The following is a 25,116-nucleotide window of genomic DNA, read 5'->3' on the forward strand; positions in this document are numbered from 1 at the left end:
TCCATACCCTTCACCATTCCATTTAGTTTCCAAACAAGATTTGAATTCTCATCTTGTATGTATTGATTATTGGCGATTCAATGCACTAATGACACCCGACTGCTATTTGATGCATTTTAGTTAAGAATCACTGGGAAACACCTTTCAACACCTCATTGACAACATCTTAAAGGACTACCTTATGTATACACGTACAGAGATGACATCCTCATAGCAAGCCTGGATGAAGTAACACACACGCAACATCAAGTTCTACAAGACTAGAATGTCATGGTCTAAAAATAAATGGAAGCAAGTGTATATCCGGTGTTGAGCTTTTGTTCAGTTTTGGGGACAACAAATCGATGAAAGCAGACTCGCACCTGAAAAGATAGCAGTACAGCATTTCCTATCACCAACCTCACTTTGTCAGTTGCAACGATTCATAGGATTCGTCAATTGTCATTTTATCCCAGACTGTTCAGAGAATCTATCTCCTCTGATGAATATCCTGCAGAACAAAGGGAAAAGACAAAAACACTTACATTCAATACAGAAACACTCCATGCATTCAATGCAGCCAAATCCGCATTAAAAAATGACAAACTTACATGCCTTACTATCGACATTCAGGCTAAATTAATCTGAACCACCGATACTACAACAGAAAATTAATAACGCAAAAGTACTCATATCTATCTTCTTTTCCAAGCTCAAATCAAAGTACAGCACTTTTTCTAGGGAATCTACTTTGCAGTCAAACATTTCAAGCACATACTCGAAAATAGGTTACCAGCTGCACAGATGACAAACATATGCACTATCTCGACATGCAGAGAAATATACTCCCATGAATCTAGTCACCTGGAATATATAGCACAATTTTCAACTGAAGAAAACAATATATAAAAGATGAACAAAGTATCATAGCTTATGAACTTTTCCGACCAGAGACAACTTTTCACTGAAGACTTTTTTAGTTACAACTTGTTTGCACAGGAGCAGGCATCAGATTCTCCAAAACACTTTTTTGAAACTTGTACATGTACCAATCTTTTTTAGCAAAAAAAAAAAAAAAAATCTCTATTGTGACATGACCATATGTCCTACCTTTATTCCAAAAATGCATGTTGGCTCATTTTAACTCCCTCGCCTATCCCAGCAAAAGAGCCACCCTGAAAATAATCAGTGAAAGATTTGTATGGCCTCGGATGAACAAAGATGTCAGCGTAGAGTCTGACAACTATATAAAACTATCAGCGTTGCAAAGTCTACCTACACGCCAAGTCCCTTATCGAGATAGTCAGCAACCCCGATTCCAGGTTCTTTCATCTGCATATAAACATTGTTGGACTCCTTACCATTTTGCCAGAACTCCTGGTATATGCTCACAATTGTTGATTGATTTTTATGTTTGGCCCACTACAATTCCATGGATTGTTGGTTGTTTTTGTTTTATGGCATATCAACCCTTTTTAGGTTATTGAATGCCAAATCCAGTGATTTTGAAGAAAAATTTTTAATAGATTATATTTTTTTTTCAAGTCGGTTTCTATTTAACCTATAGTTGGGACCTTAACAGATCCGGGTCAGAGTGGACCTGGGAGTAATGTCAAAGGGTGGCTCCACACTCCCCAAAGCTCGCAAGCTGGAGCCTCACCATCGGATATAGTTTAAGGTCATATCCAGGACCATCTATTGAAGGACATCTCAGCGAACACAGTAGCCAAAGCCATTCTGAAAGAGGGGATAGCCACATATGGTGTGTGCACAGTTATCACGACGGACAGAAGTACACAGTTCTAGTTAAAACCTTTTTGTCAAATTTAAGATCCTACTAGACACCAAGCATATACAAACACCTACTTACCATTCCTACTCCAAGAGCTTGGTAGAGTAATTTCAGATATTTGAAAGCATCTTTCTCAATGAGGCTCACCACAGTCATCTGGGTTGATAATTGTCGTTGGTCCTATTATCAATTAAAAACGTCATCAAATAGGATTTAAGTCGAAATCCTAGCTGTAGTTATTTTCTGGATCAACATTATCTTTTCCAGGACAATATTTTGACAACAAAATGATGTACATTCTTAGAGTACGTTTGTACAAGACTTAAAAACAAAAACGTCAAAAGTATGCTTTTTTTTTTTTTTTTTTTTTTTACAAAGGCATCACCACATTATCAAGGCCCAGAGGCCACTCAAGGATAAGGGTTAAAGAGTGTACAGTAGAAATTGGTCAATATAGTAATCATTAGTAATGAAAATTTGGCAAATTTAATAACCTATATGGAACGGCCCATCAAGAACTTATTTACTTTTGACTTGAACACAACCATATTGTAGTCAGCCGGAAAGCAGGAAAACGGAAGACAATTCCACAGGCGTGCAGTTCTAAGAAAGAAGCTTTGTTCATGAAATCTACGTTTAGGTTTAAGCACAGATAAAGAGTGGGGGAAATTATTGATAGTGTTTACAGCTAGAAGAGTGTTTCTTGTGAAAGTTTGGCGAGGGGAGACCATAGATTGAAGCTCAGTTGAACACTTTCCATGAAAATAACGATACATCAGAGACAAACTCGCAACATCTCTTCTGTGAGATAGAGGTTGCAAGGAGGAGAAAAGGACATCTCCTACGAGGCTACGAAGTCTATTTTGAACTCTATCAAGGCAGGACAAGTCCTTTCTAGCAGCTCCTGCCCAGATGTGACAACAGTATTCCATCCTTGGACGTCCCTGGCTCTTATATAGATAGAGAATAGCATCAGCAGTGAGATATCTACTGGATCGATAGAAAGATCCCACCATTTTTCCAGCGGCCTTGGCAACAGATTTGATATACGTGTTCCATTTAAGATCAGGAGTAATGGTCAAGCCCAGAAGCTTGTCAAAACTTGAGGCCTCCTGAAGACGAGAGCCATTCATTTCAATTGATGACAAATGTGGATTAGAATGTTGATGATGTAAAGAGAGAAGCTTGGTTTTAGATGCATTAAAAGTAACCAGCCACTCCTTTCCCCATTGTACTACGTGCTCAAGATCAGAGGAGAGAGAATTGGAGAGAACTTGGTCGTTTACTGTCTTAGATGTGGTACCATAAATGGTAGTGTCGTCAGCATAAATGTCTACAAATGATGTAAGGATATGATTTGGAAGATCATTAATGTAGATCAGGAAAAGAGTTGGGCCCAGGATGGATCCCTGAGGGACACCGGCATTAATACTGTGAGCTTCTGATTTTTGCCCCTCAACTACTACTCTTATGAACCTATCAGAAAGAAATGATTTAATAATTGAGAAGACTTTTCCAGCTATACCATAGCTAGCGATCTTATGAAGTAAACCTTTATGCCATACCCTATCAAAGGCTTTAGATATGTCAAGAGCAATTGCCCTAGAAAGATTGCCACCGTCGAGAGATTTGCTAATCCTATGCGATATAACTGTAAGGACATCTGCTGTAGATCTAGCAGAACGGAAACCATATTGAGTGTCACTAAGAAGGTTATTTTTGTTGAGATGTTTGATTACTTCTGTATTTAACACAGATTCTAGCAACTTACTCATGACGCACAGGAGACTTATTGGCCTGTACTGAGAGGGGGATGAGCGATCACCTGAATTCTTAAATACAGGGCATACTGATGAGATTTTCCAGGGAGATGGGAAACTATTCTCCTTAAGACAACGTTTAAACAGTTTTGTAAGTATGGGCGCTAGTTCAGGTTGAAGTTTTTTGAGTACTATAATTGGAATACCATCAGGGCCAGTTGCTTTACTCGAATCAAGGTTTTGATTAGCTTCGCAACATCACGTACAGATATACGTATATCACATAGCGTGTTTTCTGATACAGGAGGAAATATTGGGGGTTGGCGGTCTTGGTCGCAAAGGGTAGAATTAGCTGCAAAGTTCTTGACAAAGAGTTTGGCTTTGTCTGATGCTGACGAGATTACCTCAGGTCCATTGATAATAGTTGGGATGGAGCACACGCTTCTGTTCAGGATTCTGTTTGCTATTTGCCAAAACTGGTGGGAACCAAGCCGCTGCTCAGCTACTTTGGACTTAACAGATTGAGCATACAACTCTCTTGCGTTCCTTATTACTTTCTTACAATGGTTGCTGGCAGTCCTGAAAACGGCTTTAGTTTCCATACATCTATTACGTTTGAAGCAGTGGAAAAAGTGATTTCTGTGTGCAATGGCAGCAGCACATTCTGGAGAGAACCATGGCTGGCTGTTAGGTTTTTGCTGAAACTTTTTAGAGGGTATGAAATGGTCAATACCTACAATTAACCATTCAGTTAGGTCTAATACTATAGAGGACACATCCTTTTTAAACATGGAATGCAGAGGTAGATCAGATATAAATGTACGGAAGCTATCCCAGTCAGCCTTAGTGTATCGATATACTGTACGGTGAAGAGGTACGTCTGGGGGACTTATTACATTTCATTTTTATCTTAATTGATACAACAGAGTGGTCGGAAGATCCAAGAGGCGACAGAACAGAAACTGAACATAATTCAGGGCAAGTTGTGAGAAAAAGGTCTTGTGCAACACTTTTTGATGGTGAATACATATTTGTCTCCAATGAAACTTTCAAAAAACATAACCACAATACAAAGGTCTTTAGAGAGGAGTCAAAAGGACAAATTTTTCACAAAAGAAAAAAAATGGTAAAAATTAGTTTCCATCAACAGATTAAAACCTGCTTCAGTGTCCAAATAACAGCTGCCAACAGACAACATCTACAATGATTCAGATACCATATATAGAAATCCAATATCCTAAATGGTCCTGGATATGACCTTAAACTATATCCGATGGTGAGGCCCCAGCTTGTGGGCTTTGGGGAGTGTGGAGCCATCTTTAAATTGACATTGCTCCCAGGTCCTCTGATCTCGAGCGCGTGGTTCAGTGGGGGAAGATGTGGCTGGTTACCTTTAATGCATCCAAACTCAAACTCCTATCCTTACATCATCAACGCTCTGATCCCCATCTGGCATCAATTGTGATGGATGGCTCTCGTCTGGGTGAGGCCCCGTGTTTTGACAAGCTTCTGGGTTTGACCTTTACTCCTGATCTGAAATGGAACATGTACATCAAGTCTGTTGCCAAGGTCACTGGAAAGATGGTGGGATCCTTCTACCGCTCCAGAAGATATCTCACTACTGATGCAATTCTCTATCTATATAAAAGCCAAGTACGTCCAAGGATGGAATACTGTTGCCATATCTGGGCAGGAGCTGCTAAAAACAGCCTATTCTGCCTTGACAGAGTACAAAATAGACTTCGTGGCTTAGTGGGGGATGCCCTTTTCTCTACCTTGCAACCTCTCTCCCACAGAAGAGATGTTGCGAGCCTATCCTTGTTTTATCGTTATTTCCATGGCAGGTGCTCGTCTGAACTCCAATCTCTGGTCCCCCCTCGCCAATCTTTCACGAAAAACACCCGTCTAGCTGAATCCACTGTGAAAAATTTCCCCCACTCTATATCTGTGCCTAAATCAAAACACGGATTCCATGAACAAAGCTTCTTTCTTAGAACTGCACGCCTGTGGAACTCTGTTCCGTCTGCCTGCTTCCCACCGAACTACAACTTGGATGTCTTCAAGTCCAATGTTAACAAATTCCTAATGAACCGCCCCCTTAAGTAAACACTTCATCAAATCTCCACACTAACGTAATGTACTTGTAATAACCCTTATCCCTGAGTGGCTTCCGGGCCTTGATAAGTGGTGATCACTGTAAAAAAAAAAAAAAAAAAAAAAAAAAAAATGGTCCACTCCAACCTGGAGTGGTAGTACCTGTTAGGGTCTCAACTATGGGTTAAATAGAAACCGACTTTAAAAAAAACAAAAACAAATATACTCTATTAAAAAATTGTTCTTCAAAAATCACTGGATTCTGCATTAAATAACCTAAAAACGGTTGATATGCCGTAAAACAAAAACAAACAAACAATATCCTAAATGCATACATTTCACCAGAACAAAATACAAGAACACAGATTAGATCTGGTAAGAAAGTCATAATTTGAATGTAACTTTAAATCTTACATTTGTATATGAAAAGGATTTCAAAAATAACTTTCCTCAATACATTAACTAGTGAATACTAAACCCGAATTATCTCCCTTTTTCATGGCAGCAGGTGACATAACAATCTATGCTATAAAAAGGAATGCACAGACTTTCTTCTTTCATCTAGAACTGGTTGCAGCCAGGTTCAAGAATAATATTTTTTCATGTTCTTTGTGAATTTGTTTCTATTGACATGTTTGAATAAAAAATAAAAAAAACACAAATATATATATATATATATATATATATTTGTTTATATATATATATACACAACAATCATTGTTCAAGCATCAGCCAAAATATTCAATTACTATAAAGGTCATACTTGTTCTCAACGCAAGTACCCACTTCATGGAGCTAGATATTAAAAAAAAAAAAAAAAAAAAAAAAAAAAAAAAAAAAAAAAAAAGACCTGTGACCGCATGGAAAACAAGTAAAATGAAACAATTATTAAATCCAATATTTTACTTCATCATAACAAACATTATCGGAAAGTGCTTCAACTCTTAAAATGATATAACCCTAAAACTAAGGTTTCGGCCTCTCCTATTGCGATGCAAATATTGGCTTGGTAAAATCTAAGAAAATACAAAACGAAACCAACGTTCTAGAAATGGGGGGAAAAAAGCACCAATTTATTTACATTGCGTTTTATTTGCATTGTTGCACTGTATTTGTTGTAAATTACCTCATTTTATTTGTTAGAATTTATAAAAACAAATTAACTGTCTGTGTGTTGAGAAAACAATTGCAAGAAAACAAATGAAGAAAAACACAGCATGGCAGTCCGTCTGAATTAAATTCGGTTGCTTCTTGCTTCTGACATAAGAATCACAGGTTGCTCAAATGATGTTTTTAACAAATAGAGAATCAGCAGGAGTCAATTGTCGTATATTTTTCATGCATAAATAGTAAACCTGGTCAATCACAATTTTTTTAACACAATTTTCTCGTTTCAAAATATCAGCTTAACTACCTTTAGAAAAAGAAAATACTGCATTAATAATTTATATATCTATTAAAATGAGAATGCGTGTGCGAGGACAATTCTCAACCTATATACTCAAAGAATTTTGGATCTACAGACTTGAAATTTGGTATATAGGTTGTTTAGAGATGTGGAAAACTTATTAATCAGTTTACATCCAGAAAAAAAGGGCTGTAAAGGGGGTAAAAATTGACAAGATGGTAGGAGGGGGGTATCAGATTTTTATGTTTGTCAACTGTTTCACGAATGCACATGTGTGAATCATTCACAGGATAGATTTTTTATATTAAGAATAAATAGGTTTTAAAGCACTTTTTAAAGACCGTGTTAAGCTGGCCTAATGGTTATCATACTTGACTTGCTTTTAGGTTTTGGTTTTGATCTCAGCTTAAATATTTTTTTTTTTATATTTACAAGAAGTGAACTGTTTAGAAAAAACAATACTCTCATGCCCATGTCTCAGTTTCTGTATGGATTAAAATATATTTAGGCGTAGTTTATAACCAGGCAATGCCGGGCGGCCTGCTAGTAAGTAAATTTACAACAAATAAAGCAGATCCTATGACTGGAAACCAAAATTTCTAGCAACTGACTTTCTTATAAATAGAGCTTAAAACATTACCCTAACAAAATATAGCTTTGGTGTGACGTCATAGTTTTATGCGTTTCAAAACATAGGCAGTAATAAAAAAAAAAAATAAATAAATAAATGAAAGGGTAAACATTATCAATAGCGTTGGAAATTATTTGAATAGTCCCAAAACTATTTTGCTTTTAACTACGTATTTTATGTAGTTCTTTCACAATTAAATAATCCTACCAGTCAAGCAATAAAGCTGTATGTGCGTGTGTACACGAATAGGCTCCTATATGGTTTACTATTACACAAAACTGACCACATACAATGATAGAAGAGATATAAAGGAGTAAAAATGGGTACGTTACATTTTGACCAGGAGTGGTTTATTAAAAATGTAGGGTCTGTGTACGCACCCAGTCCCCAAAGAACGGAAATAAAAAAACAAACTTTTACAAGAGGTTTTTGAGAGATGCACATAAGAATACTTTGATAGGTATCTTTCAGCTTGAACAGGGATGGTATAATAAAATTGTGTGGTCTGTGTTCGCACTTGGTCTCCATAGAATGAAAATATGCTACAAACTTTAACAAAGACTTGATATCTGTCTGCGTTAGTATACTTTGATAATTATGTTACAGTTTGAAAAAATATGGTATAATAAAATTATGGGGTCTGCGTTCGCGTCTAACCTCCATAGAATGGAAATATATCACAAAGTTTAACAAGGCTTTTTCAATATAGATCCACATAAGATTATTCTGATAAGCATGTTTCAGTTTGAACAGGTATGGTATAATAAAATAATGGGGTCTATCTGGCTTTAATAGAATGGTTTTTAATTTTTTTTACTAAAAATAAAATATAGTTTAAGAAAAAGAAGTTGTTTTAAGTTGTTAAAACCAATTTAGGTGGCCGAAATAGGATTTGACCAATATTTAAATAATCTATATATATAAAAGCGAAAATGTGTGTATGTATGTATGTTTGTATGTGTGTTTGTGTGTTCGCTAAAAACTTTTGACAGACATGACGAAAATTCACAAACTCGGTATCATATTGAAGCTTCATCCTTCGCTCAAAAAATATCGAAAAATTGGCCAAAAATGTTAATTTTTTCACCTTGAAATCAACAATTTTCAACAGGGGGGTGTCAACAAAAACGGTACTCTCGTGACGACGACCGGTTCTACGCATGCGTCAGATGATGTCATGACTTGATTTACTTTAAATAGTTGAAAAACTAATTAAATTTCATGTATGTCAAGTTAGCTCAGTTGGTTAGCGCGTTGGTTCGTTATCTAAACGTTTTGGGTTCGAATTGTGGTGTGAGATGTCTTTTTTTTTTTTTTTTCGATTTTTTTAAATTTAAATATTGAACCAGTGTTATTTAAGCCATTTTTCACGTAACATTCGTTTTTCTGGGTTTTTTTTTTTTTTTTTTACTTCTCTTATCCACCCCCGACTACACACCCAAAAACACCCGGGTACCCACCGATTTTTTAAATTTTAATATCGAAACAGGCTTATTTAAGCCATTTTTCACGTGTTCGTTTTTCCGTTTCCTTTTTTGTTTTTTCAATTTTTACATTTAACATCGTTCGTTTGCCTTACGTTAGTTTTTTTTTTTCAATGTTTTGATTACCCCACCTGCCGCTTAAGTTTTAACGTTCGTTTTTATGTTTTCTTTTTTTTTTTTTTTTTTTACTTCGCTTATAACAAACAAACCTGGTCATTGACCTCATTTGCTGAATAGCTATTGCTTACGTCGTCGTTGTTGTCGTCGTAACGCTCTACGACTTCCGTGCGCGCACCTGTCAATTTGGTTCTTACTGAAAGATGTTTGAATTTATTTAAGTAACTCATTTTCTGGCTGGCCGATTTTATTTTCAAACTTCGCCTCAGGGCTTCGGGTTCGATCCTACCCCCCCCTCCTCAGTTTCTTTTTTATTTAACAGCACACACACACCTCTAAACACCCGGGCAACACCGGGTACCCCCGCTAATCTATTATATAAAAGGCAAAGTGTGTGTGTGTGTGTGTGTGTCTCGCAAAAACTTTCTGCAGACACATAGGAATGCGACAAAGTTGGTATCTTTTTAAAGCTCAATCTCTTTAAATATCGAAAAATTGTCCAAAAACATTCATTCCTTCGCCCTCAACTGGGCAGTTTCCTATAAGGAGGAGTCGGTTTTTTCGTCGACATTTTCACAAGTCATTGTCTCCTTTTGATTGACGATAGATGCATTTATATAAGACGTTAGGTTTTGTTTTTTTTTCACTTTCTTGTCCTGTTGTCTTGTTACGGGTTCAAGCCTCTCTGCCTACTACCACTTTTTTTTTTTTTAACCTCTCTCCACCCGGGCTGCCTACTCTCTCCCACCAGGGGTTGCTTACTACACCACCTCGCCACACTCGGGCAACGCCGGGTAATCCTGCTAGTGTATATATATATATATATATATATATATATATATATATATGTGTGTGTGTGTGTGTGTGAGACCAGAAGTGGGAGGGGGATATTTCTGTTCGTTTATAAAGTTTTAATTCAGTAAGAAATTTTAAAACAGTTGAATTCAATAATATTTTCACAGAAAATATGATCGATTAATGAAATTATTCAATGACTTCCTGAACTGATAATTTTTAACCAAAATACAAATTAGTTGCAGTCAATCACGGTTAGAAAAATCAACAGAAAAAGAAAAAAAAAACTTGATTCTTTGATATGGCACGGAACGTGTTTGAAAAGTCATGTTTTCGCTCACTCGCAAATTGCACAATCATGGACTTTGGTTTTTCAACGTTAGAAATACAAAAGTGATCTTTTGTTCTCATTTTGAATTCAACCTAATTCAAAAAAGCATAAAAAAAATAATAGCAATTCTTCCCCCTTTGTCGGAAACATTGCCAATAGTTTGTCCTTTAGTCCTCACATTCTAAGAGAAGGGAGAGTACAAGACTGCTTAAACTTAAGGTCCACTTTCTCGAACTTCGAAGAGCCACTATGCAAACAGAAATTTAGGAATGTCGTTTTGTGTGTGTGTGTGTGTGTGTGTGTGTGTTTATTTATAACCACACAGTTAAAAAAAAAAAAAAAAAAAAAAAAAAAAAAAAAAAAAAAAAAACGAAACAAAATTGAAGGCAAAAGAATACCGGGTAACGTTGGGTATGTAAAACTAGGTTATAACATTAAATTAAAACTGCTGACTTGATTCTTTGAAATTGGAAAATGATTTTGGAGTGTTTCAAACTGGTGAAACTGAATCGAATTAAAGTTTTAAGACAAAATGTCAAGTATTATGGTTCTAGGTCCAGTCACGATTAATGTTCTGCTTTTCTTAAACAAAAAGGAAAACATATGCAAGAACACGACCACCGTTTAGCAGACGTAAAATAACACGCACTCCTTTCCAATCAGATAGCGTTTTAAAGACATGTTACCAATTTTTATTTTGGATATTTTTCTTGATTTATTGGAAATCAATTGTATGTGTAAGGGGTTAATTGCCACTCGGAATTTGGGTTAGTGATAGTGTTAAGTGTAAGCATATCATTTGTTTTGCTTTAACGTCAAGTTTTTTCAGGCTGTTTACATGAAATCATCAACTTCAAATTTTCAATCCGAATTTTTGGGGAAATGGCTTTTGAGTATTTCTAACGAAACTATGTTCTTAAAACGCTATCCGGTTAGAAACTGTCGGCCCAGAACTAATCACTACCGTCTATTTTATTTATTTTTTTTTTTTCTCTCTTATTTTTACCGTCAAATTTCCCATGGTGTTGACATGATGCAACCGCCTAAAAAGTAAAATCTCATTTTTTATTTTGGCTGAATTAGCATACGATTTACCGAAATTAATGGGTTTAATATTTAGTAATCAAGATATTCTTTTAAGAAGTCTAAAAGAAAATTCTATATTTTATAAGGGAGGGGGAGAGGTTTTCTTTTGTATACCATAGTCGAAACATCACTTTCGTTTTTTTTATTTTCGACACAAGCGAACTTACGTTCATGTTTGTTCTTTTGTTTTTATCTTACATACAAACCAGAATAGAAACCAAATTCCGTTATATTGAACTATTCAGCTTTAATATGGCTGCCGAAGCAACGGTATCATAACCAAATAAGTTCTTTACCGTTTCTATGGTATTTTTTTAGATTAGGTTCACCTCCGCAATTTTCTTTTAAATGACGACTTTTCTAAGTTTTCTACTATGCTGAATACGGAAATCGCATTGAAATTTTGCCGAAATAAGTAGTTATCGAGATTAAAAAGTTGTATTATGCATTGTATTCTTTGGCGGCCATCGTTTTTATGCGCGTGCGCGCGCTCCATAAACAAATCTACGCTCGTAACAAAGATGGCCACCAAAGAATACAATGCATAAGACAACTTTTTATATCTCGATAACTAATTATTTTTGCAAAATTTCAAGGCGATTTTCGTATTTAGCATGGCCGAAAACCTTCAAAAGTCGTCATTTAAAAGAAAATTGTGGAGGTGGATCTAATCTGAAAATTTACACTCCGACCTTCTCCGAGTGGAATCTTTCTGTCGAATTCAGGAATTTTGAATATAACCCTTTATTTAATCCACGTTCCGTCTGCCATGATCGTGTTAAGTAATTCGCAGTGAGTATCGCCCGGCCCGCCCGCACTGTAACCTCCAGTGAGAAGAGTGAGTGCGTGAGTCACTTAAAACTGAAACCTAGTACTTTATCCGTTGCGCCACGTCAAGGTGGAGAAAATCCAAATTATCAATCCTGATTTTAAAAATTCAGAAACCTAAATCAGTTCTAGTTAAATAAAAGATTTGGTTAGGTTCAATTAATAATTTTAATAACCAAACAATACCGTAATTAATATAACCTAATCATTTTTTGGTCATAAAATTGTTGAATGAATTATTTCTGAATTGTAGCGATTTTAAAGAATAATTAACAGAAAAAAACTTGTCTAATTTTTTTCTGGGGAAATATCTCAAAGCGCTTTTATCTTTGCCATTTTGTAAACTCCAACATTAAGTATCGAATGTGAAGCCTCGATGGCGTATGAGTAATAATTTAAAACTCGAAAATTAAACAAAAATACAGTTAATAACTGTCGCCAATCGGTCGAAAATTTAATTTTCAACCGATTGGTATTTTTATTAGCTGTATTTTTCTGGTTTAATTTTCGATTTTATTACGATTATCGAGGTTTCACATAGAGTAAAATCAAGCGCCATATTGAATTCGCCTGGTTTGCAAGACTTTGAAGACAATAAAAATGTAACATGCTAACATTTGTTTTTCATCCGTTTTTTTTTTTCTTCTGTTAAACGTTTTTGAAAATCGCCTAAATTATTCTAAAACTGGAATTATTCTGAAAATGCTGTTTGAATGGTTAGCCATCTTAAAGCTGAAAAGTTCAAGATGAACAAATATCCAGTTCCTTACTTTTATTATTTCGGCATAAGAAACTCGATTGTTGCTAAACAAAAACAAATAACAGAATTTTATTATCAGAAAAAAAAGTGATTTGTAAATAGAATTACAAAAATTAAAGTTACGTTTGGGCGAAAAACACGGATACACGAGATCTTTTCTTATAGTTTTAAAATACCGAGATTGTGAAACTTTTCTTCAACAATGCACCCAAAGAGGCGCGTATTCAATTTTACGTAATAAGAATTCACGAATTGACAACAAGCCGAAAAAGTGGCAAAGAAACAAAGGTGCTTGTTAAGATAGAGTCGACAGATCGATTTTTGAAATATGATGTTTTAAGCCAAAACAACAGTACTTACTTGTCATGTCGAAAAAAGTAAGTAATATCTCCAAAAATTACGAAAATTTCAGAGTAGAACAACTGCTATTGTGTTTTTAGTAAAATAAAAAAAAATCTATCACTAACACAAAACGTCAACCATTAAAGTGGCGAAAAGGAGATAAGTATGTTCCCTGTAGTCGCAATCTTCAAGGTTTTTCACATCTAGGGAAAATGACATTTCCCTCCATTTTCCGTAAAAATCACTTATTATAAATAATTTTCTATTCGATGAATTTTCGTAATTTTTTAATATATCCTGTTTTTTCGATGTGACAAGTTTTGTTTGTGCTTAAAACAACTTATTTTAACAATCGATCAGTCAACTATCTTAACAAGCACCGAAACATTAAACAACTAAGAAATAAATGTTACCAAAGGCAAGGTAAGTTTTTCTTTTATTTACTTGGATAAGTCTTTTGTTGTAAGTTTTAACTTATTTTAAAACAATTTTTAAAGTTTGAAACACAAGCAATGCCAAGTTTAAGTTAGAATGACAAGATGGCGAACATGAAGCTGTCATTTTTACATTCTCGATTATCGCTCAAAACTCGAAAACTAGACAAAATACTAATAGAAACCTACCCAATGATTTGTCACCGTGACATTGTGTCGTCTATAGTAATAAATGCCCTAAGAATCAGGTTTACATTTGTTGAGATTAAAAACGAATTAAAAAAAAAAAAATTCAATACACATTTCAAAGTTACGTTGAGGCGAGAAACTCACAGCAGACGAAGTGAAGAATTCCTTGAAAGTCGCGTGCAAAAATGCAGCCGAAACGAATAAAAAAAAACAAAAAAAAAAACAAAAAAAAAAACGCGCGTTTATTTTTACCCGAAAAGAAACGTCACGTTTTCGAGTTTTTTTGTTTGTTTGTTTAATTTGATTTTAAACAATTATTTTAGTTTTCACTTCAATAAAATATTCGATGAATAAATAAATTTGGTACTTGTACGTTTTTAACATCCTCGGTAAATTGTTTACATTTTAGCAGAGTTTTGTCCGCGGAAAGGGAAGAATTAACAGAATCCCAACCCTCCCTCATGCTAAGAAGGATTTTCTAAACTGGTTAGGGATTACAACTGCCCCCAAAATAATAATTCTATGAGTATTTATATTAAAGTTATGTATAGGCGAGAAACGCGCACAAGCGGACAGCTTGGTTGGAGACGTTTTTCGGTCCTTATCCAGAATTCAACCTAATTTAAATAAACAAACAAAAAATGTGGTGCTTATGCACTTTTGTTACCGCGCTATTAAAATTTTTGTTTTTTTTCAGGTTAAATTCAAGTCTTACAATGTTTTTTTTTTTTTTAATTGTTAGGTGGAAGCACAGAATAGTTACAAAACACCCTCCCCTCCCTATGCTTTCAAAATAACATTTCACAAAAACGGTAACAAAAGTGCATAACTAACAAAAATTTATAAAACGATACGGAAAAATCTTTATGTGCATCCTGCAATCCTGCATATCTGTTACGGAATGAAAGTGTCATATTCCAAAATCACGCAAATTGATCAAGTAGTTTTATATAAAAAAAAAATTTCTGTACGAATTTGTAGCAATTTCAAGGCTGATTTTGATCTCAGTAGTTCGAATTTAGTTGTCCCCTCATTGATTAAACATGGCGGATCGAAACACAGCGTCTCACCGTCTCGCTTTCTCATGAAATTTGATTTTCTTAGTTTAAAATAGAAAAAATTATTTGATCAATTAACGTGATTTTGGGAATATGACACATTCGTTCAGTGATGGATGAGATGGGTCGGGACGGGTACGCACAGTACGCACATCATAAAGTCGTTTTGTTTTCTTTTTTAGTCAATTAAAATGCACTGGAGTGGTTGTCCAACCTGCAATGGGTATTTATTCTGAAAGCCGTTCTTAACATGGGGGGGTTCGGAATAAACACCTCCAACCTCCCCCATGTTAAGAACGCCTTTCGGAATAAACACCCTTTGCAGGTTGGACAAACAGTCATTGACCTTTTTAATTAGGTTGAATTCTGAACAAGCACCTAATTATTTTTTTTTGTTTTCTGTGTGTGTGTGTGTGTGTGTGTGTGCGTGCGTGATAAAGAAAAAAAGAAACTCACTTATGGGAGTCGAATAATTCCTTGGCTTCTCTAAATCCATTATTCAAGAGCATGTGTATCCCCATTTGTGCCACTTCGACCTCATCATGAGGGTAAGAGGAAGAAGTGGACGTCGTCTCTGTGCTTCCACCATCCATCGTATTTCGACGACCACTGGCGGCTCCAACGGAGGCCGTAGGGGCGACAGAAGGATTTGTCGCCGCCGTCACTGTCGCCCTCCGCTGAAGGAGACACTGTCCGCCGCCGCCACTAGTACTACTACTACTACTACCAGCAGTCGTAATTAAACTCGAAGAATTAATACTGTTGTTTATTGTTGTCGTTTGACCAGAAAAAACTGGCCCAGTTGTTGGCGGCGTCGGTGTCGTCGTCGTCGTCGTTGACGGTTCATGTTGTTGGTTTTGATTGTGATGGCTTTTTTGCTGTTGCTCCACTGAGTCACTCCGACCCTCCGCCATGACTGCTTCTTGGCGTCTGCTGCTCTCAAATGCTTTTTGTTTTTGTTGTTTCTTTTTATTCTTTTTTTTTTTTTTACCCTTTTTGTGGAACCGGAAGTGGACACAGCTGCGCATGCGTCCCCCTCTAAAACACAACTTCTACTTCCGTTTTGTTCTTCACGCTTTTTTTAATTCGTCCGTTAAGAAATTTCCTTTCATCTTTCATTTCTTAAAAAGAACTCCGAGTTTCGTTTTATTTATTTATTTACTATATTTTACTTGCGTATTTACGAGTTATATTTACCGGTCGTTTCGGTGCAAGTTCACAGTTCAACTTATATAAAAATTTAAAAAAAAAAAAAAACTTTTAGGATGTACTTACCCGTCAGGGAACGAAAATGTCATATTTCAAAAATTACGTAAATTGATCAATTAGATATTTTTTATAAAGAAAATCATTTTTAAAAGATTTAAAGCGATTAATGGAAAAGCGGTGCCATTACAAACCTGATCTTACAAGTTTGAATTATTGTATACTTATCTGCCCTTATTTTTTTCATTCGAGGTGGCGATGCATGAGAGACGGGCATTGTAAGTGTTTACTTACTTATAAAGTTTGATTTTTTTTAGTTAAAAATAAAATAAAACTACTTGATCAATTTACGTTATTTTGAGACTATCTTCGTTCCGTGATGGTTACGTACATCAAAGATTATTCGGCAATCATGAAGAAAGAGGTGTCTTTTTCAATGGTCATCATTGTGCAGAGGGGGATAACTCCATTTTACTAATAGATTCGTTCAGTTTTTCATATTTAGGACGCTAAATATAGAGGGATTGTTATTCTTTATTTATTTATTATTTCTTCTTTTTTTTTTCGGTTACTTTTTTATTAAGAAAACACAACTTCTAGGAATTATAAAAATAAAAGAAAAGAGAATTTGCATCTATTTAAAAATGCGACGATACAATTTAAGTGCGACGACTGATTAAAGATTTGAGATCAACATTCAACTACTTTATTTAATGTAAAGAGAAAACAATAATATAAGCTTTAATATTGCAAAAAAAGAAAAAAGAAAATGCGGCGATAGTTGCAAAAGGACTTATAGGTGCTTTTGCAATCGTTGTCATTGGACTAAGGGGGGATAACTCCATTTTACTAATAGATTGATTCAGTTTTTCATGCGAGAATTGAGGATACTAATCACAGAGGAATTGTAATTTTCTTCGACTACTTTTTTTTGGGGGGGGGTCTCATGGACCATTTGTCTCCCTGTTTAGAGCCTCGTTTTCGTATTGACAGTGTAAGACGAGAAAAAATAACGCATAAAAAAACACGAACCGGAACGGACACATGAAATGAAATAGATAAAATAGTAAATAAAATAAAAGAAACTCAGTTATTTTTAATTTTGAATGCAAATATTTCTTATTGCTTCAATTTTAAATAAATTCAGAATGATTTTGTGTAACGGGATCCGGGGCAACGCCAAGATCCCTGCTGAGAGAGGAGGAAGTATGATTTAGAGGGTTCATGCTGACACTTGATCAAGAAAAAATAAATGTCCATAAAATTTTGTCCATCAGGAAGGTTTAGGCGTTGAATTCATGAATGTAGAAACGATATCTGTTTGTTTTGGCAACTTTATAATGGAATTTCTTTTAAAACAAGAAGAATAAGGGAAGAGGTGGGTTTTTCGGTGAGGAGGGTGCATTTTTGGATTCAGAGACTCTTGTTGCCAATGTGATCTGCAGAGGACCATAAATCAAGGGAGGGGTGACTTCGGTCCCCCAGCTGTTGCGTATCTAGACAGTTGGCCACCCAGACAGTTATGGACGGTGATAAACCCCAATCAGGGAAGAATCGGTATTGATTTCACAAAGAATCTTTAGAATATATAGGGAGGTGGGTGGATAGATAAATAAATAAATTGATTTAGGATATATTTGGAGAGAAAAGAGAGAGATAGAAAGGTACAGGTTAAGAGAGAGAGGGAGAGAATAGAGAGGAAACCAGAATGATCCCAAAAAGATGGGAGGAGAGGGAACCAATTTCATAAAAAAACAGATGCTCTGATCAAATTGGAATTTTTTTTTCCTCTGGCCGGCTGAGATACAGGTCCTCAGACTTGTGAGTTAACTTTGAAAGCAAAAGCTCTGAGAACTAGCTCGAAATTACCAAGTGGAAGAAAGCTATTGGAAAAAGAAACATTGAGATTTTGTTTTATCTTCTTAAAAGAAAAAGCACTTGTATCCAAAATATTGCTTAAGTCTAGAGACAGACCCAATGATCTAAACTCTACAGGATATATATTGAATTTTTTTTTTTTTGTCAAATAATTCACTTTTTTTATACGAAAATCATCCTCAGCGTTGTTCATTATTGATACCTGTGTTTGTCGAGAAGGACCAATTGATTTTCAGCTCTGCCCTGAACCCTGATATTCCAGCTGCAACTGTCAGGAGCACTCATCTGCCAACACCAGTACACCTGCAGAAGAAATTCAAACACAGAGGCTGATGCCAGACGACCACCCAACAGTACCACAGGTATAGCCCCCAAACTTGGGGTTGTGCGTGTTGTACACTTTGAGCATCAGAGTGCTATTTTCTAGTGGGCAGAGAGCGCCTGGTTGCATTTTGAGAGGTCCAGAACTTAATGAAGTAAAAGTGCTGCCACAGGGATTTAAGATTAGCACACGTTTTCCTGCCTGTCTGTGCAACCTGACCCCTAATGGGTTACATTGATGGTGCTGTGACCAGGATAGATACTTCTGTTATATCTGTTGGCGTTGACCAGGATGCGACCTGGGGGAAGATATGGGTCGTTTTGGAAAAAAAAGGAAACAAAACGAGAAATTAGAATGCTAGAGTTGACAAAAAGGAAGAAAGAAAAAAAAGAACAAAAATAAATAATCATAATCACGAAAAAAAAAAAAAAAACAAGAAAAAAACTCACACTAAGCAACGAATGGAAAAAGAAAAAAAAATGTTGACAATTGAACCTGAAAACAAAAAATAGGGAACCGCAAAACAAAGAATTGAAAAAGATTGAAAAAAAAAAAGCGAACTCAAAAAGAAAAACAACAAAAGCAAAAATTTTTAACATAAAACTAAGAAGAAAGGGATGGCGATTCTCCTGTTGTCTGTGTCTCGGTTGTCAGATTATTAGGTTAAGTTTTATTGTATTGTTTTGAAACGTTTTTGTCTAAATATGCAAAGTATTGTTGATTTTTCTCCTACCCCTCCTCCAAGAGAAAAAGTGAAAATACTTAAATGGTAGTCCATGTGTTTGAATATAGAAAATAGATATGGAGAGAGAAAGAGGAGATATATAAAGAAGAAACAGATTGATATGTTGCTGTATAACATACTCATGCATAAGTGGTGCTGGGTACGAGCAAAAGAGAGAAAGAGAGATAGAAAAGAAAAAAAAAGGAAGGAGGAGATATGGGCGCAAACATAGGCTCTGGCTATCAGGTGTGAGAGAATGAAGGAGGCATAAGAATGTCCCTTACCCATTAGCATAGCAGTAAACAGAAAGAAGAGGGTGACGGAGAAATAGTTGAAAACAGTCAACCCTTAAACTTAACATTAAAAGAAATTAACTGTTGATTTAGAAAAATTGCAACCTTTTTTTTTCATTCCATTTAGAGAGAAAGAAAAACAGGGGGAAAAAAGAAAAGGAAAAAGAAATAAACAAAATAGGACCAAACGACAGTCGTGTAATCATTTAAGGAAAAAAAGAGAGAGAGGCAGACAGAAAGAAAAGAAAGAACGTCAGTTGACGGTTTTAAGAGAGAAAGGAAAAATAAATAGGAAAGGGAGCAACAGTGTGTAATGGTACGAGTGAAGCATGCATGGTCCCTCGTGAATGCACAGTGAACGAGGCATAAAAAAATGACTAAGTTCAGCATTTGCCCCCCCCCCATTTAGCCCCAAAAGTCCCCAGGGGATGTCAAATCCTAGTGAAAATGAACGAATGATGCAGTTTTAGGCTTTAACATATGTAAATTTGAGTTCTGCACCATGCAAAAAAAGAAATGACTCAGTCCATCATTTCCCCCCCCCACTCCTCTGATTAAGCCCCAAAAGTCCCCAAGGCCTTAACATTTTTAAATTTGAGTTCAGCACCATGCAAAACTGCTAAATAGACATACACAGAAAATTTTGGACTAATATAGTAAAATAGTCCCAAAAATGGAGTGTTTTTATTAGCTCTAAAAAAGCCCCTGGGACACACCCAACAGTTATCGCAAAGTATAGATAGACAAAATTATATAGAAATCAGTTACAACTTTCCAGAAAGTTTTATAAAAATTCAAGGCATCAATTTTTTTTAATAAGCACAAATGTGTCAATTTTAACCATTTTTAGCCTGAAAAACTGGAGTTTTCCCGGAAAATCTGTTCTGTTACTTTTTTACTCATATGATGTTTAATGCTTGTGCAAAATTTCAAAAAATTCCAAGGCGTAGTTGTTGAGAAAAGTGCAGACAGGCGAACTGACAAACGGACGAACAGACAAGGATGAATTTACAGGTCCACCCTCCTTTTGTCGGGGAACCAAAACAAAAAAAAAAAAAAGGAAGTAGAATGAGTAAAGAAAAGAAAGAAAAAAGAAAGAAAAGAGGAAGCAACAGTTGATAGTTTTAAAGGGAAAAATAAAACAGAATAGAAAAAGGGAGTGACAGTTAACAGTTTTAAAATAGAATAAAATAAAGTACGATTTGTTTTCGTCGTTTCCGTGATGGAGTTGGTTTAAGGTAGGAATGAGGTGTGTGATTTTGTTTGTGTATTTTAATCATCGTCCATTGTTATAGATCGGTATGGGCTGTCAAGAGATACGGATAAAAAAATAATGAATTTCACAAAGTTCCCAGTCAATTGGGGGGAATGCTATGGTCTGTGGTCGTCACGTGTTGATGGATTGAAATGCAAGAGAAATTGCATCTGGAGAGGCGAAGGTTAATGAAGAAATTGCAATAAACATTGCACTGAAAGTAAGGATGAGTTGACTTGTTAACGTGAAATAAAAGGCATGAAGAAATGTAATGGAAAATGTAGCAAGGGGAGCCGTAGATAATTGGTCGTATGAAAAGGGATGCAAAAATGCAGTGTGCACTATCTGTAGACATTATGAAGTTGACTGGAGAATTAAATGGGACACAGGGTGTGTCTCCATGAGGTGCAAGAGGAAAAAATGCGCCTGTAAATGCAAAATTAAAAATATGTGATGCAGCGGCGACCCTGTAGATGGGCATTGTTTTCTCTGCCTATGCTGCTGATCCTGCGACCCTCAGTGAATTGAAAACTGCAGAGAACAACACGTCGATGAGATAGAGGAATTAAATGTGAAAGGTGAAAATTACATAAGAATGCAGGGCGTATACCAATCCTTAGAGAAATAAAAACCGATGGTATCGATGCCATTCTGATTTTGTAACGAATAGTTGCAAAGTAACTTTTATTGGCTATGATTACATTTATTTGTTGCATGTTTGATTTTTAACTACTTTTTGGACTCTCTGTAGATTGTAAAAGAAACCTAGATTTGTGTTTTTGCTCAAAACAAAAAAATAGTAGCATCTTTCTTTTCTTACAATTAGCATTCTAAATTATCGTATGAAAAAATAATAATAATAATAATAATAATAATAATAATAATAATAATCTTAGTAAAAGTAGAGCTACGTCCCTTAGACGAATTAGTTTTTCTTCATAATTGCCGGTTTTTCTGTATTTTTGTTTTTTAATTAGGTTGAATTCTGGAAAGAATCAGCGTTTTTTTTTTTTTTAATTCAATTTTCATCCCAAACAAGGCACAGTGCCACTTTGAAGCAAGGGGCTACTATCAGAGACTTAATTAGCAGGGTCATTATGAAGGGAGATGAGTAGAAAGATGTTTGTTCACATTACACTTGAACTTTTGCATATCAGTGCAGTTGGGAAAGCAGAATCTCGTAAGGGAGTTCCAAAGACCTGCAGTTCTGAGGAAGAAACTATTGGAGTAAAAGGCTTTCTTGCACCTAGGGATCTCTACTGTAAAGGGATGAGACTTAGTAGCTTGTCGGGTTTGTCGGGGGTAGTTACGTCGGGGAGGTACAAGTGCTTGCAGTTCGTCAGAGCATTCACCATTAAAGTATTTGTAGAACAGGCAGAGGGATGCAACATCTCGTCGATGGGACAGAGGCTGAAGCCTAGATGACAGTTCAGGACCTATCAGGTTGGTGACTCTCTTTTGATGGGGAATACAAATTGTTGAGAAAATATTACAAAGAAAAGAAATCAAAATATAAGCTAGTCATGTTTATATTTTTTAAATTTGTTTTAGCTTTCACTCATTTTTATTTGGGATTTCAAAAAATATTGGATTAATTATAAACAAGCGGTCTTGAATTTTCTCGCTCACACACCGCCATTCCAAATCTGCTGCCATCAGTGAACGTCTCTTGTATCTAAACAATCATAAACAATGTTTTTCTTTTTATAATGGAAATTGATCCAGGGAAGGTTTGAAGCCAGCTAACAAGAACGGAAGATGATTATTGTGAAGACATGGCTGATGGAAGGAAAACACGCTACTCCTGTGAAGTAAATAAATTTTTCTGTTCAAAATTCTGTTCAAATTCCAGAGTGTGATAGAAACATTCTTAAGTTTGACAAGATACACCTGAAGAAGGTTTGAGGTTACATCAACCGAAAGTTGTGAAAGATGACACTCAAAATGAGAACAGTAGTATAAAAGATGCAAATAATACATATAATAATTGCTGCACTAATGATTACATAGAAATAATACATATAATAATTGCTGCACTAATGATTACATAGAAATAATACATATAATAATTGCTGCACTAATGATTACATAGAAATAATACATATAATAATTGCTGCACTAATGATTACATAGAAATAATACATATAATAATTGCTGCACTAATGATTACATAGAAATAATACATATAATAATTGCTGCACTAATGATTACATAGAAATAATACATATAATAATTGCTGCACTAATGATTACATAGAAATAATACATATAATAATTGCTGCACTAATGATTACATAGAAATAATACATATAATAATTGCTGCACTAATGATTACATAGAAATAATACATATAATAATTGCTACACTAATGATTACATAGAAATAATACATATAATAATTGCTGCACTAATGATTACATAGAAATAATACATATAATAATTGCTGCACTAATGATTACATAGAAATAATACATATAATAATTGCTACACTAATGATTACATAGAAATAATACATATAATAATTGCTACACTAATGATTACATAGAAATAATACATATAATAATTGCTGCACTAATGATTACATAGAAATAATACATATAATAATTGCTACACTAATGATTACATAGAAATAATACATATAATAATTGCTGCACTAATGATTACATAGAAATAATACATATAATAATTGCTACACTAATGATTACATAGAAATAATACATATAATAATTGCTACACTAATGATTACATAGAAATAATACATATAATAATTGCTGCACTAATGATTACATAGAAATAATACATATAATAATTGCTACACTAATGATTACATAGAAATAATACATATAATAATTGCTACACTAATGATTACATAGAAATAATACATATAATAATTGCTACACTAATGATTACATAGAAATAATACATATAATAATTGCTGCACTAATGATTACATAGAAATAATACATATAATAATTGCTGCACTAATGATTACATAGAAATAATACATATAATAATTGCTACACTAATGATTACATAGAAATAATACATATAATAATTGCTACACTAATGATTACATAGAAATAATACATATAATAATTGCTACACTAATGATTACATAGAAATAATACATATAATAATTGCTGCACTAATGATTACATAGAAATAATACATATAATAATTGCTGCACTAATGATTACATAGAAATAATACATATAATAATTGCTGCACTAATGATTACATAGAAATAATACATATAATAATTGCTGCACTAATGATTACATAGAAATAATACATATAATAATTGCTGCACTAATGATTACATAGAAATAATACATATAATAATTGCTGCACTAATGATTACATAGAAATAATACATATAATAATTGCTGCACTAATGATTACATAGAAATAATACATATAATAATTGCTGCACTAATGATTACATAGAAATAATACATATAATAATTGCTGCACTAATGATTACATAGAAATAATACATATAATAATTGCTGCACTAATGATTACATAGAAATAATACATATAATAATTGCTGCACTAATGATTACATAGAAATAATACATATAATAATTGCTGCACTAATGATTACATAGAAATAATACATATAATAATTGCTGCACTAATGATTACATAGAAATAATACATATAATAATTGCTGCACTAATGATTACATAGAAATAATACATATAATAATTGCTGCACTAATGATTACATAGAAATAATACATATAATAATTGCTGCACTAATGATTACATAGAAATAATACATATAATAATTGCTGCACTAATGATTACATAGAAATAATACATATAATAATTGCTGCACTAATGATTACATAGAAATAATACATATAATAATTGCTGCACTAATGATTACATAGAAATAATACATATAATAATTGCTGCACTAATGATTACATAGAAATAATACATATAATAATTGCTGCACTAATGATTACATAGAAATAATACATATAATAATTGCTGCACTAATGATTACATAGAAATAATACATATAATAATTGCTGCACTAATGATTACATAGAAATAATACATATAATAATTGCTGCACTAATGATTACATAGAAATAATACATATAATAATTGCTACACTAATGATTACATAGAAATAATACATATAATAATTGCTACACTAATGATTACATAGAAATAATACATATAATAATTGCTGCACTAATGATTACATAGAAATAATACATATAATAATTGCTGCACTAATGATTACATAGAAATAATACATATAATAATTGCTGCACTAATGATTACATAGAAATAATACATATAATAATTGCTACACTAATGATTACATAGAAA

General features: G+C 34.2%; 1 protein-coding gene across 1 annotated transcript in view; it reads right to left on the reverse strand.

The window, feature by feature from the left end:
- Positions 1-16,139, reverse strand: part of LOC145243927 (tetratricopeptide repeat protein 39C-like) — a 227,330-nt gene extending 211,191 nt beyond the window's left edge. The window contains exon 1 of the mRNA XM_080107048.1: positions 15,545-16,139. Coding sequence (XP_079963174.1) covers positions 15,545-16,116 — 572 coding nt within the window. The 5' untranslated portion in view covers positions 16,117-16,139. The remainder of the gene's footprint in view (positions 1-15,544) is intronic.
- Between the last annotated feature and the right edge of the window lie 8,977 nt (positions 16,140-25,116).

The sequence above is a fragment of the Euprymna scolopes genome, chromosome 22 (genome assembly GCF_053919585.1).
Source record: "Euprymna scolopes isolate OS-2025 chromosome 22, ASM5391958v1, whole genome shotgun sequence".
NCBI classification, from domain to species: Eukaryota; Metazoa; Mollusca; class Cephalopoda; order Sepiida; family Sepiolidae; genus Euprymna; species Euprymna scolopes.